Source organism: Suncus etruscus, chromosome 16, assembly GCF_024139225.1.
Source record: "Suncus etruscus isolate mSunEtr1 chromosome 16, mSunEtr1.pri.cur, whole genome shotgun sequence".
NCBI lineage: Eukaryota > Metazoa > Chordata > Mammalia > Eulipotyphla > Soricidae > Suncus > Suncus etruscus.
In genome coordinates, this window is record NC_064863.1 from 40,484,792 (window position 1) to 40,507,277 (window position 22,486).

The 22,486-nt window shown below is 34.9% G+C and overlaps 2 protein-coding genes and 1 non-coding gene across 3 annotated transcripts in view; all 3 read left to right on the forward strand.

Moving 5' to 3' along the window:
• GABRB1 (gamma-aminobutyric acid type A receptor subunit beta1) overlaps positions 1-22,486 on the forward strand; it is a 473,522-nt gene that overhangs the window by 65,012 nt on the left and 386,024 nt on the right. The window lies entirely within an intron of this gene.
• LOC126033231 (U7 small nuclear RNA) lies at positions 6,826-6,887 on the forward strand. Its single transcript, XR_007504349.1, has one exon. It is a non-coding gene; the product is annotated as a U7 small nuclear RNA (small nuclear RNA).
• LOC126032512 (nucleobindin-2-like) lies at positions 19,423-20,802 on the forward strand. Its single transcript, XM_049790201.1, has one exon. The coding sequence runs from the start codon at positions 19,423-19,425 to the stop codon at positions 20,212-20,214; it is 792 nt and encodes a 263-aa protein (XP_049646158.1). The 3' UTR covers positions 20,215-20,802.

Consider the following 22,486-nt stretch of genomic DNA (forward strand, 5'->3'; position numbering starts at 1 on the left):
CGGCGTCCCATATGGTCCCCCAAGAAGCCAGGAGCAACTTCTGAGCGCATAGCCAGGAGTAACACCTGAGCGTCTCAGGGTGTGGCCCAAAAACCAAAAAAAAAAAAAAAGAGAGACACAGAGTGGCTAAATGGATCAAAAAACTCAATCTAACCTTCTGCTGCCTACAAGAAACACACTTGAATAGTCAGAACAAACATAGACTCAAAATAAAAGGCTGGAGAAAAATTATTCAAGCAAACAACACCCATAAAAAAGCTGGAGTGGCCATACTAATATCAGATATTGCAAACTTTATACTCAGGAAGGTTGTAAGGGACAAAGATAGACATTTTATATTAATCAAGGGGTATGTAGAGCAGGAAGAAGTAACTCTCCTAAACATATATGCACCAAATGAGGGGCCAGCAAAATATTTAATACAATGTTGACAAATCTGAAAAACAATATCAATAACAACACAATAATTGTGGGGACCTTAACACGGCTTTGTCAACACTGGATAGGTCAACCAGACTGAAACCCAACAAGAATATACTAAACCTGAGGAGAGAAATGGAAGATAGAGGTCTAGTGGATAAATATAGGACACTCCATACCCAGAAACGTGGATACACATTCTTCTCCAATGTACATGGGACATTCTCCAGGATAGACTACATGCTGGCACATAAAACATACCTCCATAAGATCAAGAGGATAGAAATTTTGCAGACTACCTTCGCTGACCACAAGGCTCTGAAATTATTTGTGAATTCCAAAGGGACTCAGAAGAAAAACTTTAACACCTGGAAGTTAAACAGCCTCATACTCAATAACCAGTGGGTCCGAGATGAAATCAAGGAGGAAATCAAAAGGTTCCTTGAAACAAATGACATTAAAGACACAAACTATCAGAACTTATGGGACACAGCAAAAGCAGTAGAGAGAGGAAAATTTATAGCTTTGCAAGCACACATCAGGATGGAAGAAGGAGGTTACCTGAGTAGCTTAATGACACAGCTAATAGAACTAGAAAGTTCTCAACAAAAGGATGCAAAAATAGAAAGACAGAAGGAAATAACAAAGCTGAGAGCAGAAATCAATGAAGTGGAAACCCAAAAAACAATCTGAAGGATCAACGAAAGCAGAAGTTGGTTCTTTGAAAAAATAAACAAGATTGATAGACCACTGGCAAACCTAACAAAGAAAGAGAGAGAAACTTGATAACTTGTATTAGGAATGAAAAAGGAGAGATCACTACTGATATGACAGAGATTCAAAGGGTAATAAGAAACTACCTTGAGAAACTCTACACCACTAAATATGAGAACCTGGAAGAAATAAATAAATTCTTGGACTGTTATAACCTCCACGGTTGAAGGAAGAGGATGTAGCATATCTAAACACTCCCATCACCATTGATGAAATTAACACGGTAGTCAAATGTCTGCTGAAAAACAAAAGCCCAGACCCAGATGGATTTACTAATAAATTCTTTCAAACTTTCCAAGAGGAACTACTACCAATCCTAGCAAGACTCTTTCATAAAATTGAACAAACGGAAACAGTTCCAAATAGCTTTTATGAAGCCATCATCACCTTGATACCTAAACCAGAAAGAGATGCTACAAAAAAAAGAAAATTACAGACCAATATCGCTGATGAATGCAGATGCAAAGATCCTCAACAAAATCCTGGCAAATAGGATTCGATGCCTCATTAAGAAGATCATCCACTACGATCAAGTAGGTTTCATCCCAGGAATGCAAGAATGGTTCAACATCCATAAATCTATCAACATAATACACAACACCAATAACAAAAAGAATAAAAACCACATGATCATATCAATAGATGCAGAGAAAGCATTTGATAAGGTCCAACACCCATTCTTGATCAAAACTCTCAGCAAGATGGGAATGGAGGGAACCTTTCTCAATATAGTTAAGGCCATCTACCACAGGCCAGTGGCAAATATTATCCTCAATGGAGAAAAACTAAAAGCCTTCCCTCTAAAGTCTGGCACAAGACAAGTCTGTCCTCTCTCACCAATCCTATTCAACATAGCACTGGAAGTACTTGCTATAGCGATTAGGCAAGAAATAGATATCAAGGGAATCCAGATAGGAATGCAAGAAATCAAGCTCTCACTGTTTGCAGATGACACGATACTCTACTTAGAAAACCCTAAAGACTCTACCAAAAAGCTTCTAGAAACAATAGACTCATATAGCAAGGTGGCAGGCTACAAAATTAACACACAAAAATCAATGGCCTTTCTATACACCAATAGTAATAAGGATGAAATGGACATTAAGAAAACAACCCCATTCACAATAGTGCCACACAAACTCAAATATCTTGGAATCAACTTGACTAAAAATGTGAAGGACCTATACAAAGAAAATTATAAAACTCTGCTCCAAGAAATAAGAGAGGACACGCGGAAATGGAAATGCATACCCTGCTCATGGATTGGCAGGATTAACATCATCAAAATGGCAATACTCCCCAAGGCATTATACAGATTTAATGCTATTCCTCTAAAGATACCCATGACATTCTTCAAAGAAGTGGATCAGGCACTTTTGAAATTCATTTGGAACAATAAACACCCTAGAATAGCTAAAGCAATTATTGGGAAAAAGATTATGGGAGGAATTACTTTCCCCAACTTTAAACTGTACTACAATGCAATAGTTATCAAAACAGCATGGTATTGGAATAAGAACAGGCCCTCACATCACTGGAATAGGCTTGAATACTCAGAAAATGTTCCCTAGACATACAGTCACCTAATTTTTGATAAAGGAGCAGGAAATCCTAAATGGAGCAGGGAAAGCCTCTTCAACAAGTGGTGTTGGCACAATTCGATAGCCACTTGCAAAAAATTGAACTTAGACCCCCAGCTAACATCATGTACGAAGGTAAAATCCAAATGGATTAAAGACCTCTATATCAGCCCCAAAGCCATAAGATATAAAGAATAGCACATAGGCAAAACACTCCAGGACATTACAGGCATCTTCAAGGAGGAAACTGCACTCTCCAAGCAAGTGAAAGCAGAGATTAACAGATGGGAATATATTAAGTTGAGAAGCTTCTGCACCTCAAAGGAAATAGTGCCCAGGATACAAGAGCCACCCACTGAGTGGGAGAAACTATTCACCCAATACCCATCAGATAAGGGGCTAATCTCCAAAATATACAAGGCACTGACAGAACTTTACAAGAAAAAAACATCTAATCCCATCAAAAAATGGGGAGAAGAAATGAACAGACACTTTGACAAAGAAGAAATACAAATCGCCAAAAGACACATGAAATAGTGCTCCACATCACTAATCATCAGGGAGATGCAAATCAAAACAACGATGAGATACCACCTCACACCACAGAGAATGGCACACATCACAAAGAATGAGAATAAACAGTGTTGGCGGGGATGTGGAGAGAAAGGAACTCTTATCCACTGCTGGTGGGAATGCCATCTAGTTCAACCTTTATGGAAAGCGATATGGAGATTCCTCCAAAAACTGGAAATCAAGCTCCCATATGATCCACCTATACCATTCCTAGGAAAATATCCTAGGAACACAAAAATAAAATACAAAAACCCCTTCCTTACACCTATATTTATTGCAGCACTATTTACCATAGCAAGACTCTGGAAACAACCAAGATGCCCTTCAACAGACGAATGGCTAAAGAAACTGTGGTACATATACACAATGGAATATTATGCAGCTGTCAGGAGAGATGAAGTCATGAAATTTTCCTATACATGGATGTACATGGAATCTGTTATGCTGAGTGAAATAAGTCAGAGAGAAAGAGAGAGAGAGAAAAACACAGAATGGTCTCACTCATCTATGGGTTTTAAGAAAAATGAAAGACATTCTTGCAATAATAATTCTCAGACACAAAAGAGAAAAGAGCTGGAAGTTACAGCTCACCTCAGGATGCTTACCACAAAGAGTGATGAGTTTAGTTAGAGAAATAACTACATTTTGAACTGTCCTAATAATGAGAATGTATGAGGGAAATGGAGAGCCTGTTTAGAGTACAGGTGGGTGTCGGTTGGGGAGGAGGGATACTTGGGACATTGGTGTTGGGAATGTTCCACTGGTGATGGGTGCTGTTCTTTACATGACTGAAACCCAAACACAATCATGTATGTAATCAAGGTGTTTAAATAAAAAACAAAATTAAAATAAAGAAACTAAAAAAATAAATAAAATAAATTCCTTTATTGGAAGATCTTAAATAAACATGAAAATGATAAAAAAAATATGGAGCCAGAGAGATAGCACAGAGGTAGGGAATTTACCTGGCATGTGTCTGACCCAGGCCAGATCCAATTCAATTCCTCACATCTCATATGTTCCCCCAAGTCTGGAGTGATTTCTTAGTGCATAGCCAGAAATAACCCCTGACCATCACCAGGTGTGGCCCAAAAACCAATATATATATTGTATGTATTATATTATATATTATATATTATATATATTGTTTGTATATATTATATGTATGTATATATATAATTTAGAGAAAGAATAGTATTGTTGCAAATTGTTCATTTGTAAGAGAAAATTACTAAATTTTAGGAAAATTTCTAAACTGTTAATCCTCATATAAGACTACATTCCATCAATGAAGAAGTCAAATGTTTAAACAATTATTATGTTAAGCCAAGCTAAAAACCAGAACAAAAATTTACAATGTGCAGGCCAGAACAATAACATAGAGGTTATGGTGCTTGCAGCATATGGACCATCCCTGGCTCACCATGTGATTAAGAGAAGAACCAGGAGTACTAGATGTAACCCTGTCCACCCACTCCCAAATTTCCAATACTGTGCATGAAAGACTGAGAAAAGGATACCTGCTTAAAAGGAAGTCAATTTTAATCAAAAGCTGGAAAAGAGGCTCTCTCTATTTTATCTTCATCTGATAAATCTATGTTTTCTCTTGCTAAATCTATATCTCTCCTCTCCCCTATTTATTTCCCTTAATAAACATGCTCTGTTTAAAAAAATGGGGAACATATTTGAAAGAGAACTTTCTAAGGATTGATGTTTAAGATAAAACCTAAAAAATGAGAGAATGAGAGATTAAGAGATACTTAGAAATATAAAGACTGCCTGGACCTATTAACTGAGGGAAATTTTAGGGGAAAATTCCACAAGAAAAATATTTATATATTTTCATGGTCTGACCCAGAAAGGAGGAAAGTTATTTCCAATGAAATGTAGGTACAAATAATGGCTAAATAAATCATAGTCATTGAAGCCTGTACGTCATGTTATGAAGATTTTTCCCCCATTTACAACTGTTATTGAAAAGGCATGTTAATAAGGGCAAAAAACCGGACTGACTTCTTTTTACATTTAGTACTTAACAGATGATTTATTAACTGCTACTGGTATTCACCATCTAAGACTAAACATTGACCTTAAGCCTGTCAGTCTATTTGATTCTTCTAATTTTAATTTCTCTTGGCTATATTTATGTTTACAGGCTCTGCTTTTATTTTGAAAACTAAAAAAATCATTGTTTTAGAAAGAGGAGACAATATGGTTCTCTCTGAAAAATATGCAGTTGAATCTTTTCCTAGATTTTAATGGATTTATTTGCCACATGTGAAAACCAAAGATTCCATCTATTTTACTTTTTCTTCTTCCAGTTACCATTTGCTGGGCCATTTTAAGTTTTAAAAATCTTTATCCTCAACTTATATGATTTATATGATCTGCGTTTTCCTTTTTAAAGCATCAAGAAATTTGCCTATGACTTCCTGCTGATAATAATAATTGACAAACTTACTGAAGTAGGTTGAATGTAGAGAAGAAAGAACTGAAGATATTTAACTGGTTAGCCCTGAGAGGATCCTGGTTTAGAATTTTATAATTTTGAATTGCTGAGGTTATATGATGATTCAGTGATCTGTGTCTTTAGATTTTATTTCTAAAAGTAGAGTTTATCATTCTTACTTTTGGTCACATTCCATTCTCATACTATTGTGTTCTTTCACTACTGCAGAAACCTTTCTAGAAAGTTTTGACTTGGGAAAAAAGATTTTGCCTGTCTCTAAATATCTCTAAATAAAATTAATGTCAAAGTACAAGTTAATCTCAAAGTTCTAAAAGGCCTATGTGTTATCATTTGATTTTATTTTCTTATTTAAAAAAAAGAGAATACAGAGGCCAGAGTGATAGCATAGCAGCAGGGCATTTAACTTGCATGTTGCTGACCCAGGATTATACCTTGGTTCGAACCCCTGGCATCCCATATGGTCCCCCAAGCCAGGAGCGATTTCTGATCACATAGCCAGGAATAACTCCTGAGCGTCACCAGGTGAGGCCCAAAACCTCCCCTCCCAAAAAAAAGAATACTAATTTTATTCCTTAAAGAAATTTGGAGAGTACTTATGTCTATAGATATACATGTATACATCACCATACATGAATATAGAAATTCATGTTATATACATAGTAATACATTTATGTAAATTAATATATACATATAAATGTACAGGTACATAATTATATATAAATATATAAACATATAAATGTATAACATAAATGTATATACACACAAATATATATGTATAAATACTTATATATATTTTGTATACACTAAAATCACACAAATACATAAAATTTTATTTTTATTTTTGATTATACATAGTGGTGATTGAAATTTACTCCTGGCTCTGTGCTCATGGATTGGTCCCTGCAGTGCTTGGTAGGCCATATGTGATGCCTGGGGTTGGGCAAGAACACTGTCTATTATATCTCTCTAGTCCTCATATCAGAAAAGTGTAGAAAGAAATTCTAAAGCAAGTGTTACAGCTCTTTTAGAATTTGTCCAGCAGGTCTTCTGGTCTCCACTGGAAGCCCCCCCCCACCAAAAAAAAGAAATTCTAAAGCAAATCTTACAAAGTAAAGGAAAAGCAATAATTTAAGGATCCCAGATGAACTTAGTATTACACAGTCAAATAATCAATGAGAGGATATTTCTGATGCATAGAATAAAATCATCAATATATATAAGTAACTATATTAGTAAAATATGGGACAATAATAAAATATTTATTTAATAAAATATTTTAGAAGTTTGTTCTAATTTTTGTTTTAAAATAAATTATATACATTTTCAAGCATAAGAACAATTTAGTTTCTAGTTGTTAGCATATTATTTTTAAGCTCCAAATTTAGGTCAGAATTCAAGCCTCCCCCTGTGATAATTCTAGAAAATAATTTCTGCCTAATGTTGTTTTAATTCTATCACATTTGTAACTGTGCTTCCTTCAGTAGATTTTCTCATCAGGAAAGTGCTAATGTTATCAGACATTTTTAAGTTGAATATAAAAACACTGTTATGATTGAGAAAATTGCAAATGCCATACATGACCTGCTTGAGAGATATGAAATTAAAAATAAGTTGTTTACCTTTACATCCTGTTAGCAAATGAATTTGAATGACATGTCATTAATTTCATGAAATAGAAAATGTCTAATATAATGAATTGTAATCAGTATTTCTTATAATGGACTTATCGTATTGCATCTATTTCAGATTATAAAATTGTTAGAAAGAGTCATTTTACAGTATTTCCCTTTAGTCATCTTAAGTGTCCAAGTACAGAACTTTTGTAAAGCTGGAATCTGATAGTGGTATTGGCAGATAGAGTGAAGTTTAATGAAAATCTGTCCAATTGATTGATTTCTTCCTGGCAACCAAGAAATCATTGAGGTCCTAGCAATAGCACATTGAAATATATTGGAAGCATTATTGTCTCATTCTAATGATACCTTCTCTTGCTCAAGAATTAAAACAGGAACGTTGGCTGACAGTAATCCTTTATATTGATCACAAAGCATCAGGGCAATAAAAGCAGTTCAACTTCACTAATGAAAATTAGAGGACCTATTCAGATAAAATGAGAGTATAAACAAACTTTACTCAGGTACATAGAAAGTTGTGTAGATCAACGAGAAAATATGGGCCAAGGAACCAAAGGATAAGTGATAAATCCTAAGTGTGATGTATAATTTGAGATACATGTATCTATGCTGAAATAATCTTTTTATACCTTGTACTTTTCTAAAATACTGTTACTCCTGTAGGAACACACCTATTTAGATGTCAATGTTTGTCTGAAGCCACCTATGTTCAGAAGTAAAAGAAGTAGCACAATGACCAGTTAATAATAAGAGCCTAATTAAACCATCTGACAATGACTTAATGACTTCAGTGAAGATACAATAATTTTCACAAATTTTCTTTTTGCTCTACTTTTTTTCTTTACTTTTCTTTTTCCCTTTTGTAAATAATTTCGCTCATAGTACCTGGAAATAAATGTAGTATGATCCACTATGTCAACTATATGATACCTGGTCTTTAAATAAAGTAATTTGTATTAAGATATATTACCTGTGGCATATATAAAATCATGCAACTGAGAGTATTTAACAATAACAAACCCTTGGTTTTAGATTATAAAATTGAGATTACCAAGTAGTGGATGAAAGGAAAGAAGACAGGCTAGAATTAACACAAAAACAGTGGTAGAGGACCTTGAGCTTCTAGTGGTGATTAGAGGCAATAGCTATATATATATATATATATATATATATATATATATATATATATATATACATATATATATGTGTGTGTGTGTGTGTATCTAAATCACCATAGGCATTAACAATAATGTAAATATGTTATCTAACAATATTACAAACCACTGTCTAAAAGGATAAAAATAAAAGAGAAGGAGAGTGAGAGAGAGAAGAAAAATTGCCTGCCACAAAGGCAAACAGGATGGGGACAGAGTAGAGAGATGGGCAGGAAGGAAACACTGGTGATAGAAATGGTGCAATGGTGAAGGTGGTTGTACATTGTAACATTGTATGACTGGAACTCAATCATGAACAAATTTATAACTGCGTATCTCATGTCAATTCAATTAAATAATTTATTTATAATATATGTTATCTAAACTTTTTTTTTTTTTGGTTTTTGGGTTATACCCGAAGGCGCTCAGTGGTTACTCCTGGTTCTCTGCTTAATAATTGCTTCTGGCAAAGACGGGGGACCATATGGGATGCCGGGATTCGAACCACCATTGGTCCTGGTTAGGCCACTTGCAAAGGCAAATGCCCTACCGCTGTGCTATCTCTCCACCCCCCTAACACACCACAAGTATTATCCTAATAGATTTTATATTACTGTTACTGTAATTGCTCTATTTTTCCCAGGTTTACTTGACAACTCCCATACAGAAGTTTCTGGAGAACTTTTTAATTTTTTTTTCATTTTTAAAAGAGTGTATGTATGTATTTATGTATGTATGTAGTATGTATGTATGTATGTATGTATGTATTTTGGATTTTGGGCCACACTCAGTGGCACTCAGGGGTTACTCTTGCTCTGCACTCAGAAATCGCTCCTGGCAGGTGCAGGGGGGATCATACGGGAATGCCAGGAATTGAAACCAGGTCCGTCCTGGGTCAGCATGTACAAGGCAAATGCCCTACCATGTGCTATCTCTCAGGCTCCAGAACTTTGTGATTTTAATTATATATTTGGATGCCATTTAGAGAAGGTAAACTAGTTTTTAGCATTATTGTTGAGAAAAAAAATATCTACTTTACTTCATGTACAGACCTGAAAATGAATTCTTCAAAGTTAAATTGTTTCTTACTCAAAGTCTCTGTAAATATTAGTATTATTGGAATTCCCTCTTAATAAGGATAGTACAAATTCACTTATTTTTATTTACTATTATGCGATAGCTGACCATTTCTTTACATTACTTTTCATGTCACCCATTAATTATGCAAATTAATCTATGACAGCATGCTCTGTCATCAATATAGTCATTCTCTCCCCTACTCCACTCCCCTACTCCACTCCATAAGGCCTATACATTTGTCAACTTATTTTAATTACTTCAATTTTTTATTTGTCTGATTGTAGAAAATAACAAAGTTGTAAACAGTAACAAATTACAGCCACTATTTTCCTTCTAAACTAAAGGAAAAAAATTAAAATCCTCACAACATGTTATTCTTCATAAGTATCAATAATCAAAAGAAAATAACTATGTTTGAAAAATATTGGATAGAACTGGTAGAACTGATAATCATGTGTAAAGAAGTTAAGAAGGAGGTGGATTCGTTCTGAGCATCATGCATATATAGAAAGTTCCTGGCACCATAACAACTGCTCTGCATGCTATACCATGTGTCCCTCCAGCCTGTGGAGGTCTTGGGAAAATACTGAGAACACTTAGGACTCGTGAAATTCCTAAATTGATTCTTGATTCATACTGATCTTTTCAACTTCACAGTCTTCAGACACTTTCATTAGCTGTCACTGCTGTTAGTCTCTCTTGAAATATCACAGATGTGGATATAATGTATTCTTTGCAAATTGCACTTGTTCTTCAATAGAAGTGATGATTGTCTTTGATAACTTAATGAGGACTGTTATTCAGAAAAAGATCAACCATATGTATTAAATTCCCTCATCATCCTTACCTGAAATTTAAATGAGAATCATTATTTAGTATCAGCTTTAAATTTATCTCAGAGAGACAAAATATTTATTTGACTAACCAGAACTTTGAGGAGCAACACTAAATTCTTAGGGTTGAATAATGACAAATATATTATTTTTCCTTCAATGGGTCTTTTTAATTCTATCTAAAATATTTTTGTCATGGAGTCATAGTGCTTGAAACATACCTCCATATGCCATATGCAGATGGTGGTCTAGCATATTTTAATATATCTTCAGGGATTCTATCTCTTTGTTTTTGCTAAAGTGAATATAAAACTTCTGAAGCATGAAAAGAAAAAATGACCTCTTTTTGCCTTTAGATCCTAAAAATCTTCTTGTTATTCTATTATTGTTCTGTTTCCCCTCCCAAATGATTAGAACAGAAACGTTGAAATCAACAGAGAGATAAATCAAATTAAAATATGAAACATTAGAAATAAGATATGTTACTAACTGAGTTGAGTAGACCCATGCTTTATCTATGTGGAGAATGGTAATTTTTAAAGAAAACATTCACAACTAAAGCAATATGAGTTAAATAGATAAATGTGTGTGGTTGGTAATGGGACTCTATTCCTAATGCCTAATGATGCCTATCCCCAAATTGTTAAATTTTAGAAGTATTTTACCTAAGGTACACAAGGACCTAAGCATGAATGGAGCCATTTGTAGGTGCTGTTGATCCTCACTCATTAGTGCTCCAACATTAACTCTTGACTCTAGCTTAGAGATCACGCCTGACAGTGCTTAAGGAAAGAATATATTTACCCAGGATTTAACCAGGATCCATTGCATGCAAGAACAGCAACGTTATTCTTGTACTTTCACCAAAAAAATTTTTACAGAAGTTATTAAGGACTATGAAATAGAGAGAGATTGATCTACGTTATCCACAAGAAACCATATAAATACCATTGCTGTTTTAAATGACTGATATCTTTCAGATGTAATCAGAAAAATATTTTTAGTGTCATATATGTGTGTGTCTATGCTGGAAAATCCAGAAAGACATTGCAGGCTTTGACCAAAGGATAAAAATTCATGAAACAAGGAATATTGGTAGACACTGAACAGTGGAAAACACAAGGAAATATATTCTGCCCTAGATCTTCAACCACTGCTCTGCAGAGCAATAATAGTCAGGAGATCTTTACAGAAAGAATAAAAACAAATAGTCTAAAACAGTTTCACTGCTAGTTTGTGGATGATTATGCAGGACAGGTATCAGAAGTTTGAGAAACACTGCTCTAAAATATCTAGAAAAAATGTCCTGACCTCTTGACCACTTGGACTCCACTGAGTTACATGTAGACTTATTTTTTTATTTTAATAAATTTTATTGAGACCCATTTGAATTACAAGTCTGTCACAGTTATATTTAAGATAGATAGTGACAGTGAATTAGGGCAATTTCCTACCACTAGTGTTGACATCCCTTCCCCCCTAGTCCCAGCGTGCAACCCATACTTCACCCTTTAGCCCTGGACTGGTAGTATAACTGTTCCCCTTTGTATATAATTTGTTGTAGATCTTAATTCTGTTGTCATTGACTTTGGGTTTGGTATTTAGGCCTGATCATTATTTATTTTCATTTAATGTTCATGTGACTCTTTGCTCCTGGTACCATCAACTTCCTCCCCCCCCCCTTTAATTTATGAGGCAGAACAAGATGATTCAAGTTCTGTGGTTCTGTTGGAAAAGAAAATAAAAAATATAAAAGCCGGGAGAAACCATTTTGGAGCTAACTATATCAATTTAAACGAAGAAAAAGGGGGAAAAGAGGAAAAATAAAGAAAGAAGAAGAATAGGAGAAGAATAGGAGAAGGAGAAGAAGAAGAAGAAAAGAGAGGAGGAAGAGAAAGAAGAAGAGAAGAGAAGAAGAGAAGAAGAAGAAGAAGAGAAGAAGAAGAAGAAGAAGAAGAAAGAAGAAAGAAGAAAAAAAGAAGGAAGAATAAAAGAAGAAGAAGAAAAGAAGAAGAAAGAAGAAGAAGAAGAAGAAGAAAAGAAGAAGAAGAAGAAGAAGAAGAAGAAAAGAAGAAGAAAGAAGAAGAAGAAGAAGAAGAAAAGAAGAAGAAGAAGAAGAAGAAGAAGAGAAGAGAAGAAGAAGAGAAGAAGAAGAAGAAGGAGAAGGAGAAGAAGGAGAAGAAGGAGAAGAAGGAGAAGAAGGAGAAGAAGGAGAAGAAGGAGAAGAAGGAGAAGAAGAAGAAGAGAAGAGAAGAAGAAGAAGAAGAAGAAGAAGAAGAAGAAGAAGAAGAAGAAGAAGAAGAAGAAGAGAAGAAGAAGAAGAAGAAGAAGAAGAAGAAGAAGAAGAAGAAGAAGAAGAAGAAGAAGAAAAGAAGAAGCAGCAGCAGCAACGGCAAAATACCCAACAGCCAAAAATAAATAACTACAAAACAACAACACAGAAAAGAAAGGACTTTGGGCTGGTGTGGCGAGGTTTTGTTCCTCTTTGGTTTTATTGTTTTTGTTTTCTTTTTCTTTTCTTTTTTTTTTTTTTTTTTTTTTTTTTTGGCATAGGCACAGTATTGGGGAAATTTGAAAGGGAATTCCTTTGGCCTAAGAGATACAGTGTTTCTCCACCCTTGACGCACACTGTCATGGCAACAACTACAGGCTCCAGATATACTCTTTATCAAACCCAAAATTCTTTTTATGGTGCCAGGTACATGCAAACTTCTAACTTACAGAAGTGTTAAATTAGAAAGTTTAGTGGTGAAGGAATAGGTATTGGAACACTGTATGACTGAATCAATTATCAACAAATTTTTGACTCTTTATCTGATGGTGATTTAATAAAATAAATAGAAATAAAAGAAAATTGAGTTTTAAGATACTGCCTCTAGTCATTTATTTTAGCAGGAATAGAAAGCAAATAATATTGCATCTGAATTCTTTGACCCTTTACTAACTGCATTCTATTCTCAAAGGAATAACATCTAGATTTATTCCATTAAAATGAAGAGCAAATAATGCTTTTTTTTTCTACTCAAAATCCCTTGGTGGTTTCTCATCTCACAGGGAGAAAAAAAATTTAAATGGCTTTCAAAGCTCTCACCCAGTTGTCCCTTATTTCTTTAAATTTACTTTTATCTTCCTTCTCTTTCTCTCTCTTCCTATCCCTTCTCCCCACCCCTTTCAATCTCTCTATTTCAGCTCTTGTGCCACTGCCTTGCTCTTTCTAGACTGAATTTTCATGCATCTGTCTTATACACATTTTGATTTGTATCTCTAAAACTGGAAATCTCAATACTCAGCTGCATGACTTATTTTTGTACCTTTTAAGGTCTGTATTTCAATGACACCTGTCAAATAAATTTTCATGACCACAAATAAATTAGAATTCAAACCTTTTATTTCTACTTCATTACCACATACTGTTTCCTAGATGTAATTTTTGTCACAATGCTTTTACTTATAATACACAATACCATTTTACATATGTTTATCTCTCCTATTAGCATGTAAGACCCATTAGGGCATGGGGTTTTCACTCTTTGTATTCATGGCTGATTCTCTAATGCCTAAAATGTTGACGAGAATATAGTTGGCCCTTCATACATATTTATATAAATAATTCAGTGAAACTGATATTAAAATGACACAAAAGAGAGGATAACCTTGTACAGTAGAAGAGAAGGTAACCTTGATGTCAGTATCACAGTTATAATCGATGTGACTAAGTTATATTTTTCTTAAAAAACAACATGGGGCTGGAGTGATAGTGTATCTATGTAGCATGTAGCTGACCCAGGACAAATATGGGTTCAATTCCAAGGGTCCCATATGGTCCCCCAAAGCCAGGAGCACTTTCTGAGCACATAGTCAGGAGTAGCCTCTGAGCATCACAGGTGTGCCCCCCACCCAAATCCTACAAAGTACTTTTAATTCAAAATTTATCTTAGAATCATGGTAACTTTCTTGATTAAATGTTTCTGTGGTCTTCCAACTTATTTTTTAAATTTTAGCATTATCACAATGTTTGAGTATCTATGACTATAATATGTGTCTTGGTATCCTAATAGTGTCACATACAAAGTACATATTTGAGCATATATTATACTATATATGTACAAGAAATGTATATAGCTATGTACAAGAATAGGAGCTGGAGCCATGTGCAGTAGTAGGGTGTTTTTCTTGCATGTTGATGACCCAGGATGGACCACAGTTCTATCCTCCAGCATCCTATATGGTCCCCCAATCCAGGAGTGATTTCTGAGCACAGAGCCAGGAGTAACCCCTGAGCATCAGGTGTGGCCCAAAAACAATTGTATGTATATATATACATACATACATACATACATATATATACGTGAGTATACTGTATATATACTGTATATATACTCATGTCTCCATGTCTTGTAATTAAGATACACTTATTTATATATTACATATACTATATGTTATTCCACATCTTCTTAAATAGAGATGTATTGAAACAAGTATTGTAACTCAGTTTTCTGAAACAAAGAGATTATCATGGTAAACTAGAATATAGTATTTAAATTCATTCCCACACTCAAGTGGTTCTCAATATAAATTCTTTATGCTTCCTCTATTTCTATTTCTATGTCATTATAAATTAACCATTCTTTCCTAAATTTAGATATCCCTGACTCACAATAAATGCATGCTTTGAAAAATTTATTTATTCACTGTACTGACTTTAGAGAGATTACATTGTTTGACATTTCAACATGATACTTCATGAGGGAATGTTGTTATTCTCACAGAAGAATCACTCCAAGCCAAACCCTTCTGCTATCTGCCATTTGAAACTATTTATTCCCCCAATTATGGTTTCTACCAAATGTTAGTATTTTTAAATTTTTTTCTTTCCAAAATAATAAGTCTGACAGAGTATGGTACTGAGCCCAATTCATAACAAAATTCTTAATAATGCTTTGCATATCTTATCATGTCATGGAAAGTTAAGGTGAATTTTATTTATTATCTTATATGAATCACTCAACTATATAAGGCACGCATAGGAAAAAGAAATGACTGACTCCTGTCTTGGACTTATGTAAATTGCCTAACTTTAAAAAATTGTTCAAGATTTTCAGGTGATGGTGAGGGAGAGAGGCGCTAATTATATGCTGTTGCTATCATTAGTGATGTGACACCAAGCTGGAGTTTTCCCAATAAGATTTTTTTTTGCTTTTGTTATTATTTTAAATATACATGCATAAATATATAATGTGATATCTGCTTAGGTATTTTTTGTTTTTGTTTTTATTTTGGGCCACACCCAGGGGTTACTCCTGGCTCAGTGCTCAGAAATCACTCCTGGCTTGGGGAACCATAAGGGATGCGGGGAAAGGGGGGAATCAAACCACAGTCTGTCCTAGGTCAGCCACATGCAAGGCAAACTCATTACTGCTGTGCCACCACTCTAGTACCTGCTTAGGTATTTTAGTAGAAGATGTAATACTTTAGAAGTAATTCATTGCATTGTTGGATGTACATTGTAAACATGTCCTCAGAGTAAAGTTCTGTGGGTAATTGTGTACACTATTCAGACTTTATCTTCTAGGCAACACAATGTATTTTCTTTTACAATACCATATTTATTTAGGAGTTAAGGCAGTATAGGCATAATCCTAGTAAAGGATCTTTGTCTTGAGTACCAGGAGATAGTACATGGCAAACCAGGGATCAATTACAAGCATCAATTGGCCTTTGGAGTATGGATAGATACAGCTCTCGGGATCTCTCTTTACTGTGTGAGGCAGTGTGAATCAGTCTCATATTCTCCTGCCATTACATTGAGCTAACAACTAGTTTTATGAGAGTTACTGTGATCAAAGTTTACCTCTGGTGGGCTCAAGGGTGACCACCTGTGATGCCAGAGATCAAACCCAAGTCAGCTACATTCAATGCAAAAACTACTTTCTGCACTAACACTTTAGCACCCCATATGTGGTTATTATAAAAAAAAATCCACTGCCAAATATGATCCCCAAAAGACCCACAGGTATAGATAGAGGCTAATATCCACTTACACAGAAACTTCCTATTTTAGGACCTATGTCTAATCAGGTAGGCTACCAGAGCCATACCTAGTGTTGCTTTGTGGGAGAGGAGAAATAAAGTGCTAACAATTGAGCCCAGGGCCTCCTTGAACATCAGATGTCTTCCAGACCTGTGGCTTATTTATATATTTTGTGCAATTATAAATAAAAAATATTTTCAGCTATTAACGTGTCCTGATTTTTTCATTTTAATTCAATTATTCCTTTCTCTGCTCCAACATCATGGCTTTGATGGTAGTAATAATTTATAATAATACTCAGTGTGTTCTGTATTTTTTCCAACATATATTGCTGAGGGTAAGGTGTGTTTGAAATCATTTACTCAACAATGAATATATTTGGCCATGAGTGTTAAACTCTATTTAAATGTTAGGAACCATAAAAGAAGGAACCATAAGCAAGGGAATGTTTGGAAGTAAGTATTAATAAATAATACAATGAATTTATGGATATTTCTAAAGATTATCCTGAGAGATAAGCTGAAATAAGTAGAACAGTCTACATGAAAATGACACTGTCTATTACATAGGACCTATAAGATGCATGGGCAAGTGAGGGTCAAAAACTAGTTAGCAGTGAGCATTTGAACAATTTATCATACTATGCTAAGAAGGCCGAACATATGTCTTTATGTAATGGAAGGTTTTTATGGCAGTAACCTTCATTAGAGTAGACTTTCTTCATATAGGGTCTGTTTGAACTCATATATTTTTAATCTAGAATCTTTTCTGCAGCATATTACTCATTGTAATGGTCTGTAAACCTATAATGAATTGAATGAAAGCATTTGCTGAATATAAATATAATTGCATGAATCATATATGAAGTCAAAGCATATCCAGGTTTTTATACTTTAGCTTTAGTAAGAGGAGTAAAAATAAATTTTAAAGGAACTTTGCCTTACAAATAGCTTTAAAGTGTGAAAAAGATTGCACTGGAAAAGAAAGAATATTTATAAATTGTCTTTGCAATTTATATGGAATTGGAATATATATGGAATATATGGAATGTATATGAAATCTCACATATGTTTATATAATGTATATTTTATTAAGTAACTATTTTATTTTAACCTCTTTTCTTTTTATTATAATACTTATATTAAAATTAATGAATTTTTATAAGTAGATTAAAAGAGGGTCAGACAAAGACTAAAAAGAAACTCCTCAGAGCCCCAAAACACAATTCAGAAAACACATCTGTACTCCTATCTTCATTGCAGCACTATGCACAATAGCCAGAACCTGAGAACAACCCAAGTGTCTGAGAAAAATTGAAAAGATAAAGAAATCATGGTATACCTACACAATGGAATACTATGTAGCAGTTAGAATAATGAAGTCATGAAATTTGCTTATATATGGATGAATATAAAGTATTATGCTGAGTGAAATGAGTCAGGAATGGGGATAGACAGAATGATCACCCTCATTTATGAATTTTTTAAAAAAATATTTTATGGTAATAATATCCAAAGAAAATAGAGATAAGGGCTAGGATTACTGATCCAACTAGGACAGAAAAGGGACCATTATGACAATAACTAGAAATGATCACTCTGGAAAAGAACTTGATGCTGAAAGGAGATAAGGTGATATGCATGATACCCCTTCGGTAACAATATTGCAAACTACAGTGTATAAAAATAAAAGAGAATAAAATTATTTGCCATACAGATAGCAGGGATCTATGGGGCTGAATGGCAGGTGGTGGTGGATGGAGGAAAATTATGTATTGATTGAAGAAATGTGCACTGATGAAGGGATATGTGTTGGTTGTATGCATTAGGAAATTGAAATGAACAACTTTGTAATTGTCTACCTCACAGTGATTCGATTAAAAATTATTTAAAATAAAAAGAAGTTCATTTCTGCCCGAGGCCATCTCTGCTGACTTATCACAAAGTTTAGTAGCTTATTTTGCTTGCTCTATAACACTTTATATGGAAAAACAATGAGATTTTATTGCAAGAAACAATACCAAGATGAATATACCTTTCTAATTTAATAGCCAAAGAAACTAGTATTTTCTTTTGGCGCTAGCTTTAAAAGTTTGGTCATTAGATATGGAACCTCTGTTTGGAAAAGACAATGAAAGGGCTAAGATGGGCCTACTTTTATTTGATGTTCAGAAGGAAATTTTATTAAAAACACTACTTTGTCAGGAGGTGTATTTATAGATAGGAAAAGGGAAAGCAAATGTGTTAGGATTGCTCAGGATTGCTCAGGACTACAATTTCACTCCACTGAAACATTTTAATTAGCAAATAATCTACTTCAGAAACTAAAAAATGAAATAATCAGGAGTTAACTCTTGGCAAGTTGTCATAGGGACTTATCTGTACAGGATAAAGAGAGTACAGATTCATTGGTACTGCTAATCCAAATGTCATAAGCAGATTTGACAGTTTAGGGAATCAGAGATGTTTAAATTTAAATTTGGACTTAAAATTGAGGTATTATTTTCTGCTTCTGTGTGTGTGTTATTCAACCACAAAATATTAACAAAACAAAAACAGATGGTCCCAGATTTTGAACACTCTTGTAAGAGAAATGTGTGTCTAAGATCGGGGCCGAACGGCGGGCCTGGACAGAGACAAGACAGACAAGACAAGTCTGCACGCTGTGTGCATAGAGCAGGCGGAGCCCCGTGCGCACAGGCGGAGCCCCGTGCGCTGAGCAGAGAACCCATTAAACATCAATTTTCAGTGAAAAGCATTGGCCTACATGCTAAGACCCACTTCTCCACTAATTTGCTTTTGCTCAAGTCATTTTACTTCTGGATTTCAGTTGCATCATTTGTAAAAAAGAGATAAAGAATTTTTTATTTGAAGATGACATGGCGAACCATCCTATTTCAATATTGTTTTCTCTTGGTTACATTTCTATTAACTGTGATTGAAGCTGTGCCTATAGACGTAGACAAGACAAAAGTAAAAGATGCTCAACTTGTGGACAGTGCCAAAATAGAACCACCAGACACTGGACTTTATTATGATGAATACCTCAAGCAAGTGATAGATGTGCTGGAAACAGACAGTCATTTCAGAGAAAAACTTCAAAAAGCAGGCATAGGGGAAATAAAGAGTGGGAGGCTAAGCAGAGAACTTGATTTAGTAAGTCATAAAGTGAGGACAAGACTTGATGAATTAAAAAGGCAAGAAGTATCAAGGTTAAGAATGCTCATTAAAGCTAAATTGGATTCTCTTCAAGATACAGGTATAGACCATCATGCTCTTCTAAAACAATTTGAACATTTAAATCACCAGAATCCTGACAAGTTTGAGCCCACAGATTTAGATATGCTAATTAAAGCGGCTACAAGTGATCTAGAAAATTATGATAAGACTGGACATGATGAATTTGAAAGATATGAAATGATGAAGGAGCATGAGAGGAGGGAATATTTAAAAACATTGAATCAAGAAAAGAGAAAAGAAGAAGAAATTAAATTTCAAGAAATGAAGAAAAAGCATGAAAATCATCCCAAAGTTAATCATCCAGGAAGCAAAGATCAACTCAAAGAAGTGTGGCAAGAATCTGATGGATTGGATCCTAATGACTTTGACCCCAAGACATTTTTCAAATTACATGATGTCAATAATGATGGCTTCCTAGATGAATAAGAATTAGAAGCTCTATTTATTAAAGAGTTGGAGGAAGTATATGACCCCAAAAATGAAGAGGATGATATGGTTGAAATGGAGGAAGAAAGGCTTCAAATGAGGGAACATGTAATGAATGAGGTGGATACTAACAAAGACCGACTGGTGACTTTAGAAGAGTTTATGAAATCAACAGAGAAAAAGGAATTCTTGGAGCCAGACAGCTGGGAGACTTTGGATCAGCAGCAGTTTTTCACAGAGGAAGAACTGAAAGAATATGAAAGTATGATCTCTGTACAAGAAACAGAACTAAAGAAAAAAGCAGAGGACCTTCACAAACAAAAAGAAGAGCTGCAACGTCAGCATGACCAACTTGAAGCTCAGAAACTGGAGTATCATCAGGCTGTGCAGCAAATGGAACAGAAAAAATTACAAAAAGGAAATCCTCCATCTGGACCAGGTGGAGAATTGAAATTCAAGCCACACATTTAAAGACTGAAGTCCACCAGAACTTGGAAGACAGCTGTTAAATCAATACCTATCTCATCTTTTTAATCTCCCTTCCTTTTTCCATGTTCAATAAATATTTTAAAGCATATATGGAATAAAGGAAGATACTTCTAAAAAAAAAAAAAGAATTAACATGATCAGGCCCGGAGAGATAGCACAGCGGTGTTTGCCTTGCAGCTGATCCAGGACCTAAGGTGGTTGGTTTAAATCCTGGTGTCCCATATGGTCCCCCGTGCCTGCCAGGAGCTATTTCTGAGCAGACAGCCAGGAGTAACCCCTGAGCACCACTGGGTGTGACCCAAAAACCAAAAAAAAAAAAAAAAAGAATTAACATAATCTCACTTCTACTCTCAAAGAAAAAGAATTAACATGATCTCACTTCTACTCTCAAAGAAATAAAGGAATTATGTTGAAGATGAAGAAGTAAATAAGCAAATAAAAAGCCATGTGAATGTGCATTAAAATGAAGGTTACAGGAAACATAGTAAAAAGTAGAAATATTTGACTCAGTTTACATAAACTAGGATTAGGGAGTCAAGTTTTCTAAAACTTGGAAGAAGAATCTTAGCCAAACTGTGTGTCCATTCAGTAGCAGAAATTCTTTCTCCTCCAGGTATGTTGGCAACTTTTCCAAGATTTTGCTATGCCCCACATTCTCCTCATGAGAATTGTAGAGAAGATCCTGCAAATGAATGCTTATTTCCTTTGATGTTTCATCTGCAAGTTGTTCTTATGGTTCTTACGTCCACACTCAGCTTCAATCTGTAATAGAACTTAAAATTTTAGTTGATCTAAGGATCACCAGAGGAGACCATGTTGAGAATGAAACAATGCTTTAGAAATACTTGGCCTCCATCAATTCCTCCCATCTTTCTCCTCCCCCACCCCCTGTCTGTATTCAAGACGGCGGGGGCGGGGGGGGAGGGGGAAGCACTGGTGGTTGTAATATAGCACTGGTGAAGTGGGGGTGCTATTTTTATGACTGAAACCCAAATACAATCATGTTTGTAATCGTAGTTTTTAAATAAATTTATTATTAGAAAATGTGAAATAAAATAAAATAATTAAAAAAAAGCAAAATTTTTCAGAGAGGGTCTTGATCAGCTATTAATTAATTACTATATAGTTCATTTACCTTCACCCACTTTATCTGCACTCGGTATAAATTAGTCTTCCAAATATAAAAGTCCATGACTCAAGATTTTGTATCTTAAGACAAAGGCCTAGGGGCTGGAGCGATATAGTGCAGTGGTAGGAAGTTTGCCTTGCACGCAGCTGATCCAGGAAGGACCTTGGTTGGATCCCCAGGGTCTCATATGGTCCCCCAAGCCAGAAGCGATTTCTGAGCACATAGCCAGGAGTAACCCCTGAGCGTCAGCGGGTGTGGCCCCAAAACTAAAACAAAACAATAAAGACAAAGCCTAACAAAGAAAAAAAGAAAAGAAAGAAAAACTAAGAAATGCTTGACCTGTGTGTGCTCTGCCATTTAAGAGTCTCCTTGTAAACTGACTTTTATGACTTCGATTCATATTCTCTCTCTTTGAAGGTACAAAGCTTTTCCTTAAAATTTAAGTCAGTTTTCTTCTTTCTTTTTTTTTTTTTTTGTGTTTTATTGTTGTTTTTTTTTTTCCGGCCACACCCAATGACTCTCAGGGTTACTCCTGGCTATATGCTCAGAAATCGCTACTGGCTTGGGGGACCATATGGGACATCGGGGGATCAAACTGCGGTCCACCCTAGGCTAGAGCTCACAAGGCAGACAGACGCCTTCCTTCTTGCACCA

What these genes read in the sequence shown, in the direction of transcription:
- LOC126032512 (XM_049790201.1), top strand. Translation starts at nt 19,423, where the DNA reads ATGACATGGCGAACCATCCTATTTCAATATTGTTTTCTCTTGGTTACA.